The sequence below is a fragment of the Lethenteron reissneri genome, chromosome 51 (genome assembly GCF_015708825.2).
Source record: "Lethenteron reissneri isolate LAM-NWPU_2019-01 chromosome 51, ASM1570882v1, whole genome shotgun sequence".
Lineage (NCBI taxonomy): Eukaryota > Metazoa > Chordata > Hyperoartia > Petromyzontiformes > Petromyzontidae > Lethenteron > Lethenteron reissneri.
The window spans coordinates 8,180,353-8,199,833 of NC_083829.1; the positions used below are offsets into that span (position 1 = coordinate 8,180,353).

General features: G+C 52.5%; 1 protein-coding gene across 1 annotated transcript in view; it reads right to left on the reverse strand.

The window, feature by feature from the left end:
* Positions 1 to 15,179, reverse strand: part of LOC133355641 (sarcolemmal membrane-associated protein-like) — a 36,087-nt gene extending 20,908 nt beyond the window's left edge. Inside the window, 3 exon segments of the mRNA XM_061573010.1 lie at positions 534 to 681; positions 13,783 to 13,979; positions 14,619 to 15,179. Coding sequence (XP_061428994.1) covers positions 534 to 681; positions 13,783 to 13,979; positions 14,619 to 14,697 — 424 coding nt within the window. The 5' untranslated portion in view covers positions 14,698 to 15,179.
* Between the last annotated feature and the right edge of the window lie 4,302 nt (positions 15,180 to 19,481).

Genomic DNA, 19,481 nt, shown 5'->3' on the forward strand with positions numbered 1-19,481 from the left:
CAGGAAAACAAAAGTGTGGATCAGGGAACACTTGCACCGTGTTGCGGTGACTACACTAACTAATACACAATGTGAAACACGCCTTACTAAACACAACAAAGACAAAGATCCCCCGTATAGCCTGTAACAGACTGTTGGGGCAAGTGCTGTTCTGGAGCACCTATGCAGGTCGGCACGGCACACGAGGGGGTGGGTGGCGAGGACCATGCCCGGCCGGCTTTGTCCAATCGGATCTCTCGCACGGCAAAGCAGCAGCGCTTCGCGTCCGAGAATGCCCCGCGGGAGGGGGGGTCCTCTTCCTGCGCGGCCACCTCGGGGTATTGCGTGCCCAGCGGTAGCGAGAACAGACCGCGCCGCGTGTTTTCCCGGTGGCCGGCAGGGTTCGAGCCACGAACTTCTGCAACAAGTGGCGGAAGCGCCACCAACCCGGTGGGTCGCCGTGAACCCCGAATCACGACCAACGATTGCCCCTCACCGCGACGACCCCCACCATCGGCCCCCCCCCCCACCACCGGCCCCCGTCGATCGCTCACCCCTCCGCGAGTTCTCCATGACGTCCACGCCGAACTGGATGACATCTCCGGAGAGGATCTCGTAGGGCGGGCTCTCCTCCGAGCCTTTGCTCAGCCGCTGGTTGTTAACGAACGTCCCGTTGCTGCTCTTGGTGTCTTGCAGGTAGAACTGTGCGCGCACGCGGAGAGCGAGCGAGAGGCACAGAGAGAGAGAGAGGAAATGGCACCACGTGCCGCACGGTGTTAGTTAATCCGCGGTAGTTCCCGCAGACGTCCATGTTGATGTAATCCGCACTGGGAAGACAAAGGCGGCCGGGCACGATGCTGGCCTGGCCTTCCCTTCGTGTGCCATGCTGGCCTTAATAGGTGCTCACCGACGCCACTTGCACCCACAGCTCTGTATAGCTCACGGGGGGAAGTGGTAAATTGCGCACACACACACAGGCGTGCCTTTTTTGGCGAGCAAGTGCTCGTGTCTGTCTGTGCGAACGACCGTGTGCACATTTGTACTCCCGTGTAGTTGTGCGAGTACAAATGTGTATTTGCCGGTGTGTCCGTGCGTGCATCGGTCTGGATTGCGGTTGTGCAGTGGTTATCGAACCCGACGACCAGAGTTTGATTCCTGCTCATGACTGACACCGGTGACAATTATCCGAACCGTTCCTGGGCACCTTGGTTCGGTGTGTAAACATCGCCACTGTGAAGGCAAAGGCGGTCGGGTGTGGTGCAGACCACCCACCCCCTCGTGCGCCGTGCGGACCTTCATAGGTGCTCGCTAACAACACTTGCGCCCCAACAGTGTGTAAAAGTATATGGAGGATCTTTGTCTTCATGTGCGTGCATCGCAACGATTGCACAACTGACACCAGCGTGACTTCCTGCGTAGGTACAGCGCACGCACGCGCTGCTACGCTCGAGACCGATAGACTCACCGAGAGAACCAGGAATTCACAGACACGAAAACTGCTTCTTTTCACGTAGGCTGCCAACGTACAGCGTGCTGAGATGTGGCCGCAAAGAGGTGCTACTACGCCAATTCGGAGACCCACATACGGGGAGAACGCAGAAAGTGCGCCCGAGCAATGAATGGAACCCGAACATTTCTCGCTGTGGGGCCCATGGTGCTGTCACCACTGATGCCCCAAATGCCCCCTTGTTGAGCCAGACGGCCGTCGAGATGAATCACTCGGAGAGATTCGTAGCGAGCCAAGTGGCGGGACCCACCACATGGTGAACACAGTGGACCTTAATAAACCTCCGCACACGAAAAGATACACGGGGCAAGGAACCTTTGAACCCAATTGACGCGGATGACATCTTTACTGCCTACTTATCAGACCGAGAGGACGGGTGGCTGAGCGAGTGTGCGAGCGGGGAGGTGGATGAGTGTTTGAGTGTTTGAGTGAATGGATGAGTGGGTGAATGGGCGAGGTCGACGATTATTTCAACCGGTCCTGGGCATCCCCTAGGTCGACTCAGCCTCAAATGAGTAGCTGGTGCGATGTGGAAACATCGCCACTAGGGACACAAAGGTAGTGCTGGCCACCCACTTCCTCGTGTGCCGTGACAGGCCGTCAAAGGTGCTTGCTAACAGTCTACTGTTTAGGCTATATGGAGGGGTCTTTGTCTTGAGTGACTGGGTGTGTGGGCGAGTGAGTATGTTAATAAGTGGGTGAATGAGCAGGTGTGCGAGTGAGGGGGGGGGTGGCGCAAGCGAGCAAGTGAATCAATGAGTGGGTTGGAGGTGAGCGAGTGTGTAAATAAGTAGGTGGGCGAGTGGCTGAGTGAGTGGGTATCTGAAAGAGTGATTACGTGAGTGGGTATGCAAGGAAGCGTGTGGGTCTATGGGTGATCATTATTTGAACGAGTGGGTGAACAAGTGGGCGAGCAAGTGGATAACTGTGTGGGTGGGCGGGTGAGTATCTGGGCGAGGTGGATAGGTGGGATGGTGGGTTGAGCTTGTATGTTAATGAGGGTGGGTGGATTGTTGAGTGACCGATGTATTGGGTAAATGAATGGGCACACATGGGCACAAACCCCACACAGACACATAAATCGGACACCAGGAGACACACACACGAACAACACACAATCAGGAAGAAGCACTGCTGTGCAGGGGCGCTGATCAAGGTGCTTATCAGCAGTGCGGTGACACTGCACCATAGCCGGCATGGCGTTACACATCGCTGTCATTTCGCCGCCGCGGCGGCGGCGAAACCACCCAGCGGGCAGACCGCGGGAACGGCGCAACACCCAACTTGCTTCTCAAGGACCGAACTCGTCGCCGGAACGTGCGGATTCTGCCGGAACGGTGCCGAAATTAAATCGCCGCTCGAAACGCGACCGTTCCCGGCTTGCGCCTTCGAACGCTGAAGTTGCGGTAGCAGCCCGGAGTGAAATATCTTGAAAAATCGGACGGCCCAGGGCTGGGCTCTACCGATTACAACCCAAGCAATCGATGACTCTGCTGACTATCGAACCCATTGCTCGACCCGTCAGAGAATGGAAAAATCATTGCATGGCTCATGAGCTGGAGGGAGGTGACGGTAAAGGCGCAGCCCTGCAATGGCTGGCCTCTGCTGGCGGAAGCAGTCTCCGCTGGAGGGAGCTATAGAAACGCTCTAAGAAGGCGTTTGGCCTACTCCTCCACCACGCTGGCCACACGGTTCGGGAGAGCTGGACGCACCCTCGCTTTACCCCCCAACCACGCGCGTCCTGCCGATCGTTTAAGAAAACTTGCCCCGCTGTGTCAACTGCCGCGCCGAACTGGCGACCTCTGGATTCATGAAAAAGGGCCTCCGCCAGAAACGTCGCCTATCGTACACTTTTCCTTGTAAGGCGACGCACAAAACAGTTGTTATCGTTGAAAGTGTCGAGTTGTTTTCGTTACGCTTGTGGACCGCTGCCAATGCAGCAGCGGCGGCGTTCCGGCGAGCGGACTGCTACACACCGCACCAGGTAATCATTTAAGGCCGAGTTAACTTAGGCGAGGCCCATGACCGGCTCAGACATTCGCGACTGTTATTGGTCGTGAGCGGCAAACGAACTTGGCTCGCAGGGTTGGTCGCGCAGTGCGTTAACTGCTGCGCCACCACTCCCCAAACTGACCTACACTGACTTACAGACACACACACGAACATTGACCTGCAACACACACAAACACTGACCAGCACACACACACAAACACTGACCAGCACACACACACAAACACTGACCTACACACAAAAGACAAAGATCCCCCGGATAGCCTTAACAGACTGTAGGAGCAAGTTCTGTTAGCGAGCACCTATCAACGCCGGCACGGCACACAAGGGGGTAGGTGGCCAGCAACATGCCCGGCCGCCTTTGTCTCCCCAGTGGCGATGTTTACACACCGCACCAGGTACTCATTTGAGTCCGAGTCGACATAGGGGAGAGGCACAGGACCAGTTCAGGTAATCGTCACCGGTGTTGGCCGTGAGCGGAATTCGAATTCGCCGGGGTTCGTAGCACAGTGCAGCGCTCACCGTTACACGACCGCTCCCCACACACACAAATACACAGAGACACACGCTGGCACACGCGGATACACGGTGACACACTGACACACGCTGGCACACGCTGACACACGGTGACACACTGACACACGCTGGCACACGCTGACACACGCGGACACACGCTGGCACACGCCGACACACGCCGACACACGCCGACACACACGCCGACACACACGCCGACACACACGCCGACACACACACCGACACACACGCCGACGCACACGCTGACACACACGGACACACGCGCAGACCAGCACAGGCGGGTGGCTACGAACACAGACGTGGCAGCGGCGATGCCGTGAGTCACGGGGTAGGAATGGTGCCCACACCTGGTGCCCATTGGCCGGTTTCACTACAAGTTTCTGCACTGGTCGAGCCAAATAAAGAGCCGGCGTCGGCCCGGCACGTGGGCGTTCGGTCTGGCATGGCCGCAGGATCGCCGATTGGTGAAGAAACACAACCGCGGTTGGGTGAACCCCCCCCCTCCCCCACCGAACCGCCGGTCAGAGTTCACTCGTTCCATTCCGCTGCTCCCGGCCTGCAACTCACTTTTGTTGGCGACACGATCATCGTCGGCGTCGTTATGGCTATGACGACGCACTGATTTCACAATCAAAACGTGTTTGTTTTGATGGCAGTGACTCGCTACACCGAGTCTCTACGCGAGTCGGTGGATCTTTATGCAAGGTCAATATGTGAGTCTGTGGATAGCTAAGAAAATGTACGAGTATTTATTCGAGTCCACTGGTCTCTATGTGGGTCTAAGGATCTATACGCGAGTCTATTGGTCTCAACGCAAGTCTACGAGTCTCTATGCGAGTCTACGGGTCTCTTTGAGAGTGGGGCGGCTGAAACCCAGATTCAAACCCGGGACTCTGGTTACGTGTCTGCGACGCATCGCTGCCCAGTTACCCAGCCACGTTCTTATCGCTAAACTCTATGAAGGTCAGATTTGCATCAGGACAAAACAGAGACAACATGTTGCCTGGAGATTTACCCGCATCGCTGGTGGAGACGCAAACACACACGCGCGCCTCTGATGAGCACGGTTGGCTACGTACGGTCAACGTACATGCATACAAAACATGCGCATACACACACAGGGCGCTTCTGCCGAAAAATCTGATGACGGGCTATATTCGCCTCGAAATTCTAGAACTGCAGCAGCGGCGCTTCCCCGTGACCTCAGCTGACGCCGAAACCAACGTCAGCGGACATCCTCTGTCATCATCAGCAGCCATGGTCGATCCACTGCCTTTCGAAGGCCTCCCTAGGTCGTCGCCACGGTCTCCCAACACGACCATCCCGCCTCTCGGCGCCTGCACGGCGAGCAGATTTACGGCTCCATCTCCGCGGGGCGCGTTCCTTTTGCCTTGGCTGCCGCTGCGACGTTCGCGTTGACCACGGCCACCGTCCCACCCCACGCGCCACTCTTCACAATCGCCCCATTTACTACTTTTGTTTTGCAAGGAAAGGCCCGCCGAGATAGTTTTGCTCGTTTTCAGAAGCGACCAGGCCACAAATGATTTCTCAACAAAGTGGATTACCGTGTGGAGATGTTTTAATCGGCCAGAGACTCTAAACGCACGTTGATTCTAAATGTGGAGAGAAAAACTGGAGGACCCGGAGAAAAATCCACGCAAACTCCAAATATACAGCAGGCGTCAGGGTCGGGATCGACCCCACGACCTCTTGCATACGAAGGCGAGGGAGTTAACATCTCCTAGCGACCGTGGCGCTCCTATGTCTCCGACTTGTGTTTGTCTGGTGGTGTCACGGTTATCGCGATGGATTTGCATTCCGCACGATTCCATTTCTCGGTACGGCGGTTAAAACAAGAGGGCCACTTTCTTCAATTCTACCCCCCTGCCACCCACCCCCCCTCCCCCTCAGCTGCCTCTGTCCTCCCAGCAGCGTACATGGGAACTCGCCACGGTTCGTGGATTGCCAGGTTGCGTGCGGTGGGGTAAAGTATAGGTGTTCACACCTCTTCCAAAACGTGTGGCCCGCGTGGAAGAGTAGACAAAAGTATCCTGTAGTGGAGGCCCCTTCCGCCAGTAGTGGAGTAATCCAGCCATTGCACCTTCATCACAAGTGCCTCTTCCCCTGTCTCCCAGTGTCATCCAAAGCACCAACTTCTGCCTTGTTCATCGGTTCCACGCTCGTACACTTTCAGATGCGCTTCTGCGGCCACCTGGAACGTTCTTCCTTCCGATATTAAGAACCCGCTGGAGCAATGCGCTTTTAAATCAACATTGAAAAGGAATTTCTTTAGAAGTGATTTTTGTGTTGAGTTTGTTGTCCTTCCCCCGTAACTCCGATTAAGCACGGTTGGCTACGTACGGTGCGAAAGAAGTTCAACATACATACACTGCTGGACGAACATCAACAAGACAACTCGAACTATGACTTCTAATCAACGTGCAATCCTCTTGCTCCTCTCTCTCTGTGTAATTCCAAGCACGCACCTCTCCACCACGCTTCACGGGGTGACGCACAAATATAAAAATAAAATACAACTTATTTAGGCGCCGCGCCAGGGCCACCTGACACGGAGAGTTACCCTAGTGACCCCACAGTTTAAATCGCACCCCTCACTTTGTTTTGACTTGTTTCACACACGCACGCTCACTTACACGCGTGCACACGCACGCACGCACACACTTTCGTACCGAACACGATGGGCGCGACGACTCGCGTCCCATCGTGTCTAGTGCTCGCTCACACCTTTGCAGAAATCGTCACGATTAGCGGCACGCGTCGGCCGGTACCGCGCGGAAACCTGACGGTTTTACCCACGCGAGAGTTCGGGTCGTACGGCTTGCGTTCCCTCCGCGACGGCAACAACACTTCCCCATTCCTCGGCGGTTCCGTCTTGATTTTTAAACGACGCCCCTGCTCGCCGCTCGGCAACGTGGCCCTCCCGATGTTCGTGAGCAAGGCGCGGGTCCCAACCGGCGCTATTCGCGGTGCCGATAACCGTGATTCGGTAAAACGTGAGGTGACGTCGCGAATGGCTGGGCAGGGAGGAACGAGGAACAGGGGCGGAGGCCATAGCTGGAGGGCCGCCATCCCATGCGAGCGAACGCTGCCGGGTGGTTACCGCACTCTCTGGATTAAAGGAAAACTTGGCATTGCGGTAGCTGTGTGCGTGTGTTCAGGTGCGTGTGTTCAGGTGCGTGTCAGTGTACGTGAGTGAACGTAAGCTCCAAAGGTGGACTTTCCAATGACCAGCGGTGTCAAGATCGGCCTCTGTGGAGGAGGTTCGTGAAGGACGCTGCTACTGGGCAGTTGGGAGGCAGTTTCCCTCCAGCAACAACGGAGGGCAAAGGAGCAACGCTCACAACAACGAGTGGAGTGCCGGTGGCTAAACCACAGGAATTTGACACAGGTGGTGCATCTGCCAATTATCTCAGTCAATCAACCCATGGCACCTGGTTCTGTCCCGTCACCTCCTGCCAGCGGGTGTTCGACACTTCACGTGGCCTTGAAGTGCACATAGCCTGGTACAAGCACAATGTTGACAACACCACCACTTAGTGGCAAATGGCGGTTGTTGTTGTTGTTGTGGGGAGTACTGTTCACCTTGTTGCGTTCTTTGGTCTAAAACTGGTGGGACAAGGCCATAAAAAGGCTGCCATCTCTGGTGCAGGCCAATCAGTTTCAGGGACTGTGCGTGGGTTATTGTCGGGGCATGTTTGTTTGCTTCCTCTGCCGCAGGTCTGTGTGGTTGATGAAAAAGCAATGCTCTGTGGTATATATAGGTGTCTCTTTGGTGTTTGAACATCTTGGCGCCTCCTGTGTTGTTGCCGGAATGAGTAGAGCATTTATTTAAATAAAATATGCTTGTACCATATATAAGCATGTGTGTAGAGCCGCCGGTATAGACGTGTGCGGCATGTGAATGTGGTCTTACATAAACACACGCATCCACGCTAAACACACGGGGGGCGATAGCGGAGCGGAGAGCGCGCTGCGCTACGAATGCGGCAGAGACCCGAGTTCGATTCCCGCTCATGGCCACCAACACCAACACCAGTGACGATCATCGGAACCGGTCTTGGGCCTCCTCCCCTCGGTCGACTCGGCCTCAAATGAGTACGTAGTGTGGTGTGTAGTAAACATCACTGGTGAGACAAAGGTGGCCGGGCACGGTGCTGGCCACCCACGCCCTCATGTGGTGCCTGCACGTGCCAACCTTCACAGGTGCTCGCTGACAGCACTTGCCGCAAAAGTCTGTTGAGGCTACACGTGGGATTTTTGTCTTGTAGGAGTGCAGCAGTTAGCTTCTTGCACTACGAAGCCGGTGACTCGAGTTCGATTCCAGCAGTCCTGCAAGCGAGTTGTTCCCGGTGGTTACTGGGAAGATTACAGGCAGAACCAAGTTCGTCCCTCAATGTTTTGTGAATAACAGGGCATATTCGTTCTCTTGTAGCATGTGCACCAACAGGTGCTTGTGCACAAACAGGTCCACGTACACCTTTTGTTCTCTTTTAGTCCCGCCCCCCCCCCTCCCAATACGTTCCATTCATTGGCTACCACATTCAGATAAGCCCCCCCCCCTCCTCCCCCTTAATTTGTATTTAAGAACTTGCATCTTAGAATCTCTGCCTCACTTGATACAGTAAATCTAGCTGTGACGGTCCCACCTGATGACGGAGACTTGTGTTGCCTCCGAAACGTCGTGATTTTTTATAATTTTATTTCTATTATTACTTTTATTAATTTTATTTTTCACCTACGTGACTTTACCGAAAAAACCTGAGAGTATGAATCCTTGCAGTCACGAAAGCTTCAAATCTAGAGTTCTGTGCTATAACCGTCTTTATCACACGTAGTTAATCCACTGCTGGTTGAAGGTCTCCTCAAGCCACCGCCACCACCTCTCACGATGCTGTGATGTAGTAATCTACTGGGCACCCGCACACGAGTTGGTTTCATGCCTCCATCTCCTTGGTGGACGTTCTCTCGGACGCGTTCCCTCCCCCGTTCACCGACTCGGTACGGGGCCAGAGTGTTTGTGCGCGTGTGCGCGTGTGCGCATTGCAGCATCGGTGCGATCATCACCGACACCGCCTTGTGGATCGGTGAAAAGCGGCGGCTCAAAATGTCACCAATTTTCTGTACATTTTTGTGGGCATCACTTAGTCGTGTCTGAACATGCTGTGGGCGTCTCTAAAACTACATCTATACATTCTATTGGTGTCTCTTAGCCATATCTAAACATTCTGTGGGCGTCTCTTAGCCATATCTAAACATTCTGTGGGTGTCTCGTAGTCACATCTAAACATACGGTGGGCGTCCGGACAACCGCGACACCCACAGTGGATACGCCTCCCCCACCCCGCCACCCCGCGTGTGCCAAGTGGCAGAATCCACCGCACCATCCAGCGTTTGTAACAGCGCTGCGCTCGAAACAATTTCTCAAGCGCTCAACCACTCAAGGTTAAAGGCCTCTTCACAATCACTCGGCCAAAGTCACTTATTCCTTATTCTGTGACCAGCCAACGCAGTCGAAAGTCTCTCTGGAGGGGGAGAGCTGGGTGTAACGTTCAAGGAAGTGAGAGCTTGCGCTAAAAGTGCAGCCCTGCAACTGCTTGCTCACACCACTGCTGGCAGAAGAGGAAGCTCTGGAGAGAGCCCCTTTATAGAGGGCATTTGGTCGGCTCTTCCACACTGGTGGGAGTACCCACCATATGGTCCTTCAGTTTCAGTTTTCAGTTTAATTTATGAGGTATCACCCTGTGAGCCATGCGGCTCTTGACTCGGGTGCAACCGCAACAAAACAAAAACATGAACAAGAAACATCTTAAAGTGACTGCTTGACCGAGTGGACAAGCGGCGGTAAGGGGGGGGGGATTCAAGAAACCTTTCTCAATTGTTTCTGACCGTTGCACCGCAGTGGCAGAAGAGGGCTGGGGGTAAGGTTCAAGACGGCTTAGACTCGTGGTAACCAAACGTGAGTGGAGAAGGAAAAGCAGCAAATTAATCCAAAGCGATGGTGCGCAAGCGGTCAAACCAAATACAGTCCAACGGTGCACGTCCGACTCGCTCGGGACTGGGGAATAGGCAGATAAGCCAACAGGTCGGATTTGTGAATTTGTGTACGAAATTACAGTTACACCACCGCGCTGCATACACTGCAGACGGTTAACTGGTCAGGGCAGACGTGCGACGGGCAGAATACGCAATGCGAGTCCGGTGATCCGGCCGAAACGACTCGCTCCACTCGAGAGCGCCGTACAAGCACAGGCGGCTGCTGAGACCAGGATTCGACCGCAGGTTCTCAGCAGAGCCGGGCTCGGCATCTCCGATCTCCGGGCCACTCGTTTCCCTGCGGCGCTACGATTTGTCACGGCGTTTCAATCTCCCCAAAGTGAGACGGGGGGGGGGGGGGGGGGGGGGGTGTGGAGGGTGGGGAGGGCGTCGTTCCCGGCTCCGACACTGCCGCCAACGCCGTCCAAAAAAAACGTTGCACGAAATTAACAGCGGTTGCCTTGTTCCGTCGGCACTTGCCACGGGCATTTAAATGAATTACAGGAACCAAGCGACCGGCCCTCCTCCACCACCGTTGAGACCGGCAGACTGTCCACATTTGTTACTCGCCGAGGAGGCGGCGGCGATGTCAACAGACTCCCCCCCCCCCCCACTGCCACGAATTCTAAAAATAAGCCGGCTGTGCGCAAATTTGGAAAGGTAAGTGTACCCCCCCTGCCACCATACCGACGGCCGTCCACCCCCCCCCCCCCCAACCACTTCCTGGCTCCGTTGTGCATTCTGGAGCATGCCGAGGTGCCGTCCATCATTGCCGGTATGGCCGGCACAAAACCAACGAGCCAAAAGTTTCTCCTACGGCAAAACGATCGTGGCTTTGGCGATGTGATGTTGCCGGTTGTGGTCGTGCACGAGTTGTGGTGGGGTCTTCGTGCCGCGGGTCCACGCAGCTACGGTATTCGGCAGGTAAACTTAACTCTCTCAAAAACACTGTCGAGCAGACTCGCTCTCCGGCTGAGACTCTCAAAGGAAGTGACGCTCTCTCCACCGGACACACACTCTCTCTCTTTACGCACACACACACTCATTTATATTGTTGTCATATCTTGGGTGAAGCACCCAGTTTCCTACCTCACTGCACTTGATAGAATTCATAGTGAAGGAGTCTGGGTAAGTGATGATACGGCACTCTCGGATTTATCGCTCCAGTGACTCGTTCAACGGTGATCAGTCACCACTCATCTATCGCTACGAGCAAAGTTAACATTCCCGTAGACTTCACGCGTTGATCCATCCGCCTGTTGAGGTTCCGGTCAACCAGAATAGATGTTAGTCTCATCCACCGCAATGTGATCGACCACCAACACTGCAGGTGACAAGAAGTCACCCACCCAGACACCCACCTATCCACTCACCACACCGCAGGTCACAAGAACTCACCCACCCACTCACCTGCCTATCCACTCACCACACCGGAGGTCTCAATTATCTTTCTGCGTCTTTCCTCAAACTGCTCCACTGTGGAATTTCCTCTCCCATCGTCATCTCCTTTACCCAAGCTCTCGCAATAATCACCTCCGATTCAAACAACGTGTTCGTAACTCTTATCTGTAACAACCTTGATACCAGTGCTGCTTATTGCTGGCTGCTTGACGTTTTGGCCCTTTGGGTCTGTGTGTTGAAGGAATAAAACGACTCTCAGACAGTCCCTGTGTGCAACAGACACTCTTCCTAGCGACCATTGTATCGTGAGCACACTCCCCCGAGGCACCGTGCGTGGTATTGACAAAGCCAGCCGAGGGTCGTTTTCTTCGTAAAAGCGTGACCCTGAATCGTGCCCATCCATCGGATTGCCGTGGGGAGAATCGTTAAACAGTGGCCATCGTTTATTGTTTAATGATCTGATGTCGGTTGATTTTACGATAAGAGAAGTATTACTCGTTTTCCGCCGTGATGTACTCTGCACTGCACATTCTCTGTTTTTCGTCCCAGGTGTCCTCCATATCTGAAGAGCCTCTTTTCTTAAATTGCTCTCGCCTGTTCACAAACACAGTCCGCATGTGCGCGTGTGTGCGCACGCACGCGTGACTTTACCAGTACCTTACAGCCTGATGGGGCGCCACGGTGGCGCGGTGGTTAGTGCACTACGGTATGAACACGGTGACCCAATATCGATTCCTGACCACGGCTAGTATCGGTGGTGAGTGCAGTTGTTAATTAGTTTTTGTAACACTGTCTTTCGGAATACGTGTTCTAATCTAGTTGTTCAGAATCGTATATCAGTAGATGGTTATCCATCGCAATACCCAACCAATCAAGAGGACAAATGATGTCAGCAGTCGTCCAGAGTCATTTTCCAGAAGACATCTGTGCGTTTTACATTCTGGAAAATCTTCTTATCCGGGGAATATTAAATGTACGACTCTACACAAATTTACAACGTGACAGCTGACGAGGGAAATCCCGACTTTGCAGTATGGGGTCTCCCAAACTGTAGGTCACGATCCCCAGCGGAGTTCAAGAAGTGACCTCACATTTCTCCAAAATAAACACGGAAGTCAAAAACACAAAGCCTGACAGACGATCCCCCTGAAGCGCACACCTCTTGAAGGGAGTCACGGCCACACGGAGTTAGCAAAAGACTGGCCACGTGAGGTCAGGTTTGTGTCAAAGTTGAGGTGCAAAGCATGGAGCAGCCAAGGTAAGCCGCAGTCCTGCATATAGCTCGCTCATGCCACTGCTGGAGGAAGGGCATCTGCCAAGAGGAAGCACTAGAGAACCCCTCAAAAGGGTGTTTTTGGCCTACTCTTCCACGCTGGCCAGACGTGTTGGAAGAGATATATGCAAGATCCTATTGAATTTCATCCAGGCCAATGCTTATCCAGTCGTAGAATGTGTTTAAACTGTCAAAACTCTGCACCGGTCTAGATTTTCATGAGCCTCGTCGGCAGTCGTAGCCCATTGAAGAGATGCCGCTGTCTGCTGCTCGCGGAGTTCGGACTGCTGCTGCTTAAAATGCCAAAGCTGCGGTAAATTTCCACTCGAGGCGTTAATAAGCAACCGGGTTACCGGGCTCTAAGCCACAACACAAACGCCTCCCAGATTTGGAAGTGGGAGCTCGAGCAAATTAGCCAATTAGGTAATTATCCCGGGCCTAAACCTCGCGAGACGGTGGCCAAGCTGCAGACAAAATCAGCGACTATCCCCCACCCGCCCCAACCGGGAGAGCGGAAAAGAGTCCCTCTAACCACGATTCCAACAAGCGAATTCAGCCTGAATGTGCCCGGTCTAGTCAGTGTCTCAACATCATCATCAGCAGCAGCAGCAGAATCATCGACGGTACGTTTTGGTTATCATTTTACCGAGTCCTGGAGAAACAGAAGTCGAGTTTGGGTTTAGTGGTGCGGTTTAGAGGTTTATGGGTTTTTAGGGGCAGGGTTGGCGTTTAGGGTTGAAGTGTTCAGCGTTGTGGTTTGGAGTTTGGTGTTAAGGTTTAGTACCAGGGTATGGCGCTAGGGCTTAAGAGGCTGAGGTTTAAGGCTGCGGTTTCGCGTTAAGTGTTGGGGTTTCAAGTTAAGGTTATGGTTTTCGGGACCTGGGATTTAGAGTTGGGGGTTCGGTTTCAGGGGTTCAGCTTTATACCCAAGACCACTTAACGTTCCCCTGCATCTCACAGGGACCGTCGTCTCGGCTGACAGCACCGACGGCAATCAGCGTCACTGCCATCGCGATTACTGTACCTTGTCGTTCTCGAACCACAGCAGTGCGTGGTTTCGCGACAGCACCTTGCAGTCGAAGGTGGCGTTGTTGGGGCTCGGTCGGCATCGCGCCACCGAGCGGCCGATCTTGACCGACTCGTCCAGGTAGACGTGGCGCTCCTGGAAGGGGTGCGATGCCGGGCGGCAGGTAAACACGGCCAGGGCGGACGGCATTGTCTCTTCGGGTGTGAGTGGCAGGGAGGAGGAGGATGAGAAGAAAAATGGAAAACAAAAACAGTGGAGGTCTCGCTGTAGGCGAAGCAGGTTTGCGGACTTGACGAGACTCCGGGTCTCCGTGTGGCTCCACTGGTCTCGATTATCTCCGTGGCTCCGTCTCCATGTTACGGAGCCTTCACCTGAACGCGTCTCGACGAGTCCACCGCGAGTCTGTGTTGATCGGACTCCACCGTATCTACGTGGTCTTCGCCTATCTCCACGTCTTCTTTTCCGCGTCCGTGTCTTACGCACACGTACCGACGACGAATCGCTGCCTCCGTCTCAACGTTTTCACGTCTCTGTCTTCACGTGTCACCGTCCGTGTCTTCCACGTATCCGTCTCCCCGAACATGCGCCTCTCTCCAAGCGTTGCCCGTGTAGTCTTCGTGTCTTCACGCGTTCCAGTATCCGTGTCCCCCCCCCCCGTCCCCTTTCCTCAACGCGTCTGTCGCTCCACGCGTTCCCACCACGCGTATCCACGTCCCAGTCTCCCGCAACGCATCAATGCATCCACGTGTCTTCCCCTCCCGGCTGTCATACGCCTCTCAGCGCCTCGACGTGCCAAGTGTCTCCACGAGTGTGCCCGTCTCCCCGCGTCTCACCTGCGTCTCCCTCGTCTCCGCCACCGACACCACCGCCACCACGGAGCCAGCCGTGAGCCCCGCGGTGTCCCTTCAGCATTCACCGCCGCGCTCACAGAGCCGCTCACAGAGCCGCTCCCTCCTACCTCCTCCTCCCTCCTCCTCCTTCACAGCCCGCGCCGACGCTCACATCACATTCTGCCGCCGCCACCACCGCTACGCATGTTCGCCCCCTTCGATCGCAGGGGAGACGACGATCGTCAACGTTCACTTCTTCCGCAGCTGCCCCCCCCTCCCCGCCGCGGGTAATGGAAGACCGAGGACTAGGCCTGAAGCCTACGGCTTTGCCTGCGGCGTTTGGCCGAGATGGGGGCCCTCGGTGCCGGCCAACCTTCAGGGGCCGTCCGCTACCCCCCGTCCCGCTGGATTCTCGCCGCAGATCCCGAGCCGGACTTTGGGCGCCAGCGAAGCCGACGGCGGGTCCCGAGACTGTGACGAGAACTAAGATGACGAAATGAAGGAGGAATCCGGGAGGAGAGAACGGTGGGACCCGTCCGACTCGGCCGCTGTGGCCGCTCAATTTCCCACTGCGGATGGGCGCAAGCGCGATTCCGATTGGGCCAGCTGGCGGTCACGTGGGTAGCGAGCGGCCAATGCAATACGAATGGGGGCGTGAAGGATTCCTGTCTATCTGCGCTATGGATTCTAATGGGACCTCTCGACGAGTTCGTCGAGTTGGGCGATACCATTCGCGAGTAAACGGAGGGGGGGAGGCGAACATTTAAATTAAAGATATTTCAGTCCGAAATCGTGGACGCATTAAAATCGTGCATTTAACATTAATTGAAAACATGCACAATTCCCACAGGTACTATTGTAACATGTATACCGAGCGCAGTGCAAAATAAAAAATATTTAAGGAGACGAGTGTTGTTCGTTACCCCCTTTCCTCGCTTAAGTCGCTCCTTGTTGCTTTACAATCCCCCTCCCGTAACTGTGAATGGAACGCGCCTTTGATTGACAGGCCAGTCAGTGGTAGTGGTGGTGGTGGTGGGTGACGTATTGAGTGGGCTAGGCAGTGCCTGACAGCATCGCAATGCATATGCATCACGGCAGCAGCGCACGCGGTGTTCCTGCCGGCACACAATTACAGACCCACGTGACGTGCACAGACTGCACAATATTCTTGGTTCTTTCGGTAAAGTCACGTAGAAGGGAAATAATAAAATAATATAAATATAAAACAATACAAATTCAGGTGTGATGATGATTGCTAGAAACGTGAGAATTTTTATTGATTTATATTTATATTATTTTATTATTTCCCTTCTACGTGACTTTACCAAAAGAACCAAGAATATGAATCCCTGCAGTCACGAAAGCTTTAAATAAAAATTTAGACTGCACAATGTTACAGCCCCGCACCCTCCACACCCCCCTGTTGCCCTGTCCACAGCTTTGAAATTGTGGCAGCGGTGGGGGTGGAACAGGTTTATTTGAGCGCCGAGATGGCGAGGATGTTAACTACCTCGCCTGGGTGTACAAGCAAGGGCGTGGGTTCGATCCCGACCCTGGCGCCTGTGAATTTGGAGTTTGCGTGTTGTGCCGGTGGTTGCGTGGATTTTTCTCCGGGTCCTCCGGTTTTATTTTTTGTCCGTCCGCATTTAGGATCAACATCACGCGTTTGGAGTATTTTGGCTGCTGCTAGAAATGTCCACGTGATACGCTACTGCGTTGAGCTATCATTTGTGATGACCAGGTCACTTCTGAAAAACAGCTGCATAGCTCAGTGAGCGTTACCTGGTCAAATTAAAAACATATCTTTCGATTTAAAGCTTTCGTGACTACAGGGATTCATATTCTTGGTTCTTTCCGTAAAGTCACGTAGAAGGGACGGCTGCTTGCGTTGTGGCCGAAACGTCGTGAGAATTATTTTATGTTTAATTTTTATTATTTTATTTCTTCCCTTCTACGTGACTTTACCGAAAGAACCAAGAAGATAAAAACATATCATGAATATTTTTAGGTTTGCCCATACTTTACCACGCTGGTCAATGCGGGTTGATTAAGGTGTCTCGAGGAGAATGGCTCAATTATCTCATGGAATAATTTTTCATGGGAGAAAACAAACCCAACCGCGACCTCCAACTCCCGCGGACCAGGCTTCAGGAGATGATGATGGGGGAGGGGGGGATATTTTACAAAGCTCGGGCCCAGGCAGGTCCAGCTGAAATTAAGCCATGGTGGAGAGCATAGCCTACGGAGCATAGGAGTAGAGTACAATAATGCGTTCTGTAGGCCAGCCGCAGCCTGGATCACCGTGTGCACAGCAGGCTTTGCAGGTGTTAAAAAATCGGGCACTCGATGTAACCATTACAAAGCGGTCTGCACCCATTCAAAAAGGAACGATCCTGTAGACTAAAACACCACATAGCAGATTACATTTATTTCCGCAAATAAATAAACGCCAACATCGAGTACAGTTATGTTGTAGATTGCATACACTGAAATAAGGAATATATGTTATTATGCAAACGCATTAGCAGCTTGTAGCCCGGTGGAATATTACATTTAAAATACTTCAAACGTGTCCCGTAACTGGTCTCGGGCCATACGAATGTGGAATTTCCACCAGTGGCTCAGGACGGCCAACGGAATTGAGCGTCTTGCATTGAAAATTCCCACACAGATGGACACTTTGGCTGCAATTATTAAATTACAATCACGGCCATTCTCGGCGTAGAGCGAACCGGGAGATTGAGACCGGCGCTCTCTGGATCGCAAGTGCGGTGCCCTGACCATTGCACCGCTGTGGCAGGGCCCCCCTAAAGGGGTAGGACGTTGACTTCACTTCACAGATGTAAATACTGTACATGTAATGTAATAGCAATTTCCAATGACGTGGTTTGTATAAAGTAAATCAAGACGCCCACTCCCACGGACCCCGCGTGTGGCGAACGTGAGCGAGCCTCCAAAGAAGCGCGGCTCATTTTTAAACAAATACTGCAACTTCTAGATTTGAAGCTTTCGTGACTGCAATGATTCATACTCTTAGGTTTTTTCGGTAAAGTCACGTAGGTAAAAATAAAAATAAATAATAAAATGGGGAAAAAAACTTTATAATAGAAATTAAATAATAAATCACGATGTTTCGGAGGCAACACAAGTCTCCGTCATCAGGTGGGACCGTCACAGCTAAATTTACTGTATCAAGTGAGAAAAAATCCAAGAGGCAAGCTCTTAAATACAAGTTAAGTGGGGGGGGGGGGGGGGGCTTATCTGAATGTGAATGGAACAGGGAGGGGGGGCGGCGGAGCTTGGAGTTACGGCCGATTGTTGGCTGACAACTAAAAAATTCAAATAGCAGTACTGTTAAACGCTGGGGATGTCAACACTCGGTAAAGTAGAATAGTACCTGTCAAATAAAAAGGTACAAATATGAGTAGTTAAATCTTTTTTAAATCCTTTATATTAAGTTCGCTTGCTTGCTTAGGACCGTGCAAATCTTTCGGTCGTTTTTTAACCCACTTACCGTGATCCAATCGAGCTGACATTTTGCACACAGACTCGTTGTGCGTGACAATGCATTTTCGTGAAAAAAAATTCAAAAATTTGACACTGTTTAGGGTTTTTTTTTATATTTAATTACCAATTGTTTAATGCTGCCAGACAATCATCTGACCCATAGGTGACAGCCATCTCAAGCCAGAGGACGAGAGGACTCTAGCCGCCACGCATATAAAGGATTTAGAGTGAAAAACTTTGTTTTTACGGGTTATACTTGTTTATTTTTACCTACGTGACTTTACCGAAAAATACTGCAACACCACCTGTCCTGCCCTCCACCCGCCACGAACACCACCACCACCACCAACAACCCCTCCGCCTCCCCCACAGCGAAGTCAAATCCACGGAAACACAACGCGCACAATCGCGCGTGTGTCAGCGGCGTGTGTCAAGGCGTGAGCCCTCGTTAGCCTAACGGGGTAATTGGATCCTTGGGCCCGGTTGCTTCTTTGCGTTGTTGCATTTAAAGTTGAAAATTGACACGGGCCGAGCGGCTTGTTGAATCTTTTTTTTTCAAATCGGTGTTTACAACGCCAGTTCTCACGGCACATTCACCCGTGGCAAAAGGCATTGGCGGGATTGGCAGTCTCATCGATTGAAATGCAAACACGAGAATCGTACGCACAACTGATCGGAGCTGGTGATCGGTAAACGTGTAAAACCGGCGATGAGTCACGGCAGATTCTGCCCGGCACCACCAAAGGTGGCACACATTTAGAATGGCCGTACCTGTTTCTGTGTGCTATATGGATAAAAGTGGATAATGTGACAACATACTTAGTAAGTGATGTGACTGCATAATTCCCTTTCATTGGCGATATATCGATGTTGGTACGAGCCATGTGTTGCGTCTCAGGTGGTGCTTACCTGGAAAAACGTTGGGTTTGGGCCAATGGAGTAAGTGGTGTGGTGTTGGGCCTCCAGTGAGCATCGATTAACGCTGATTATTTCACTCGCGATACGTGCATCGAATCGTGTGCGTAACAATACATTTACTTTTCGATTTAAAGCTTTCGTTACTGCAGGGATTCATATTCTTGGTTCTTTCGGTAAAGTCACGTAGGAGGGAAATAATAAAAAAAAATAAAAAATAAGTATTTTATAGAAGGGAAATAATAAAATAATCAAATTAAACAAAATAAAAGAAGTATTTTATTAGGTAGCAAATTTTATTATTTATTAAAGTAAAACATAATACAATAATTATGTTATAATGTTTTATTATTTATTATTTTATTATTTCCCTTCTACGTGACTTTACCGAAAGAACCATGAAGATGAATGCATTTACTATCAATGAATGCAAATTGTGCGGTT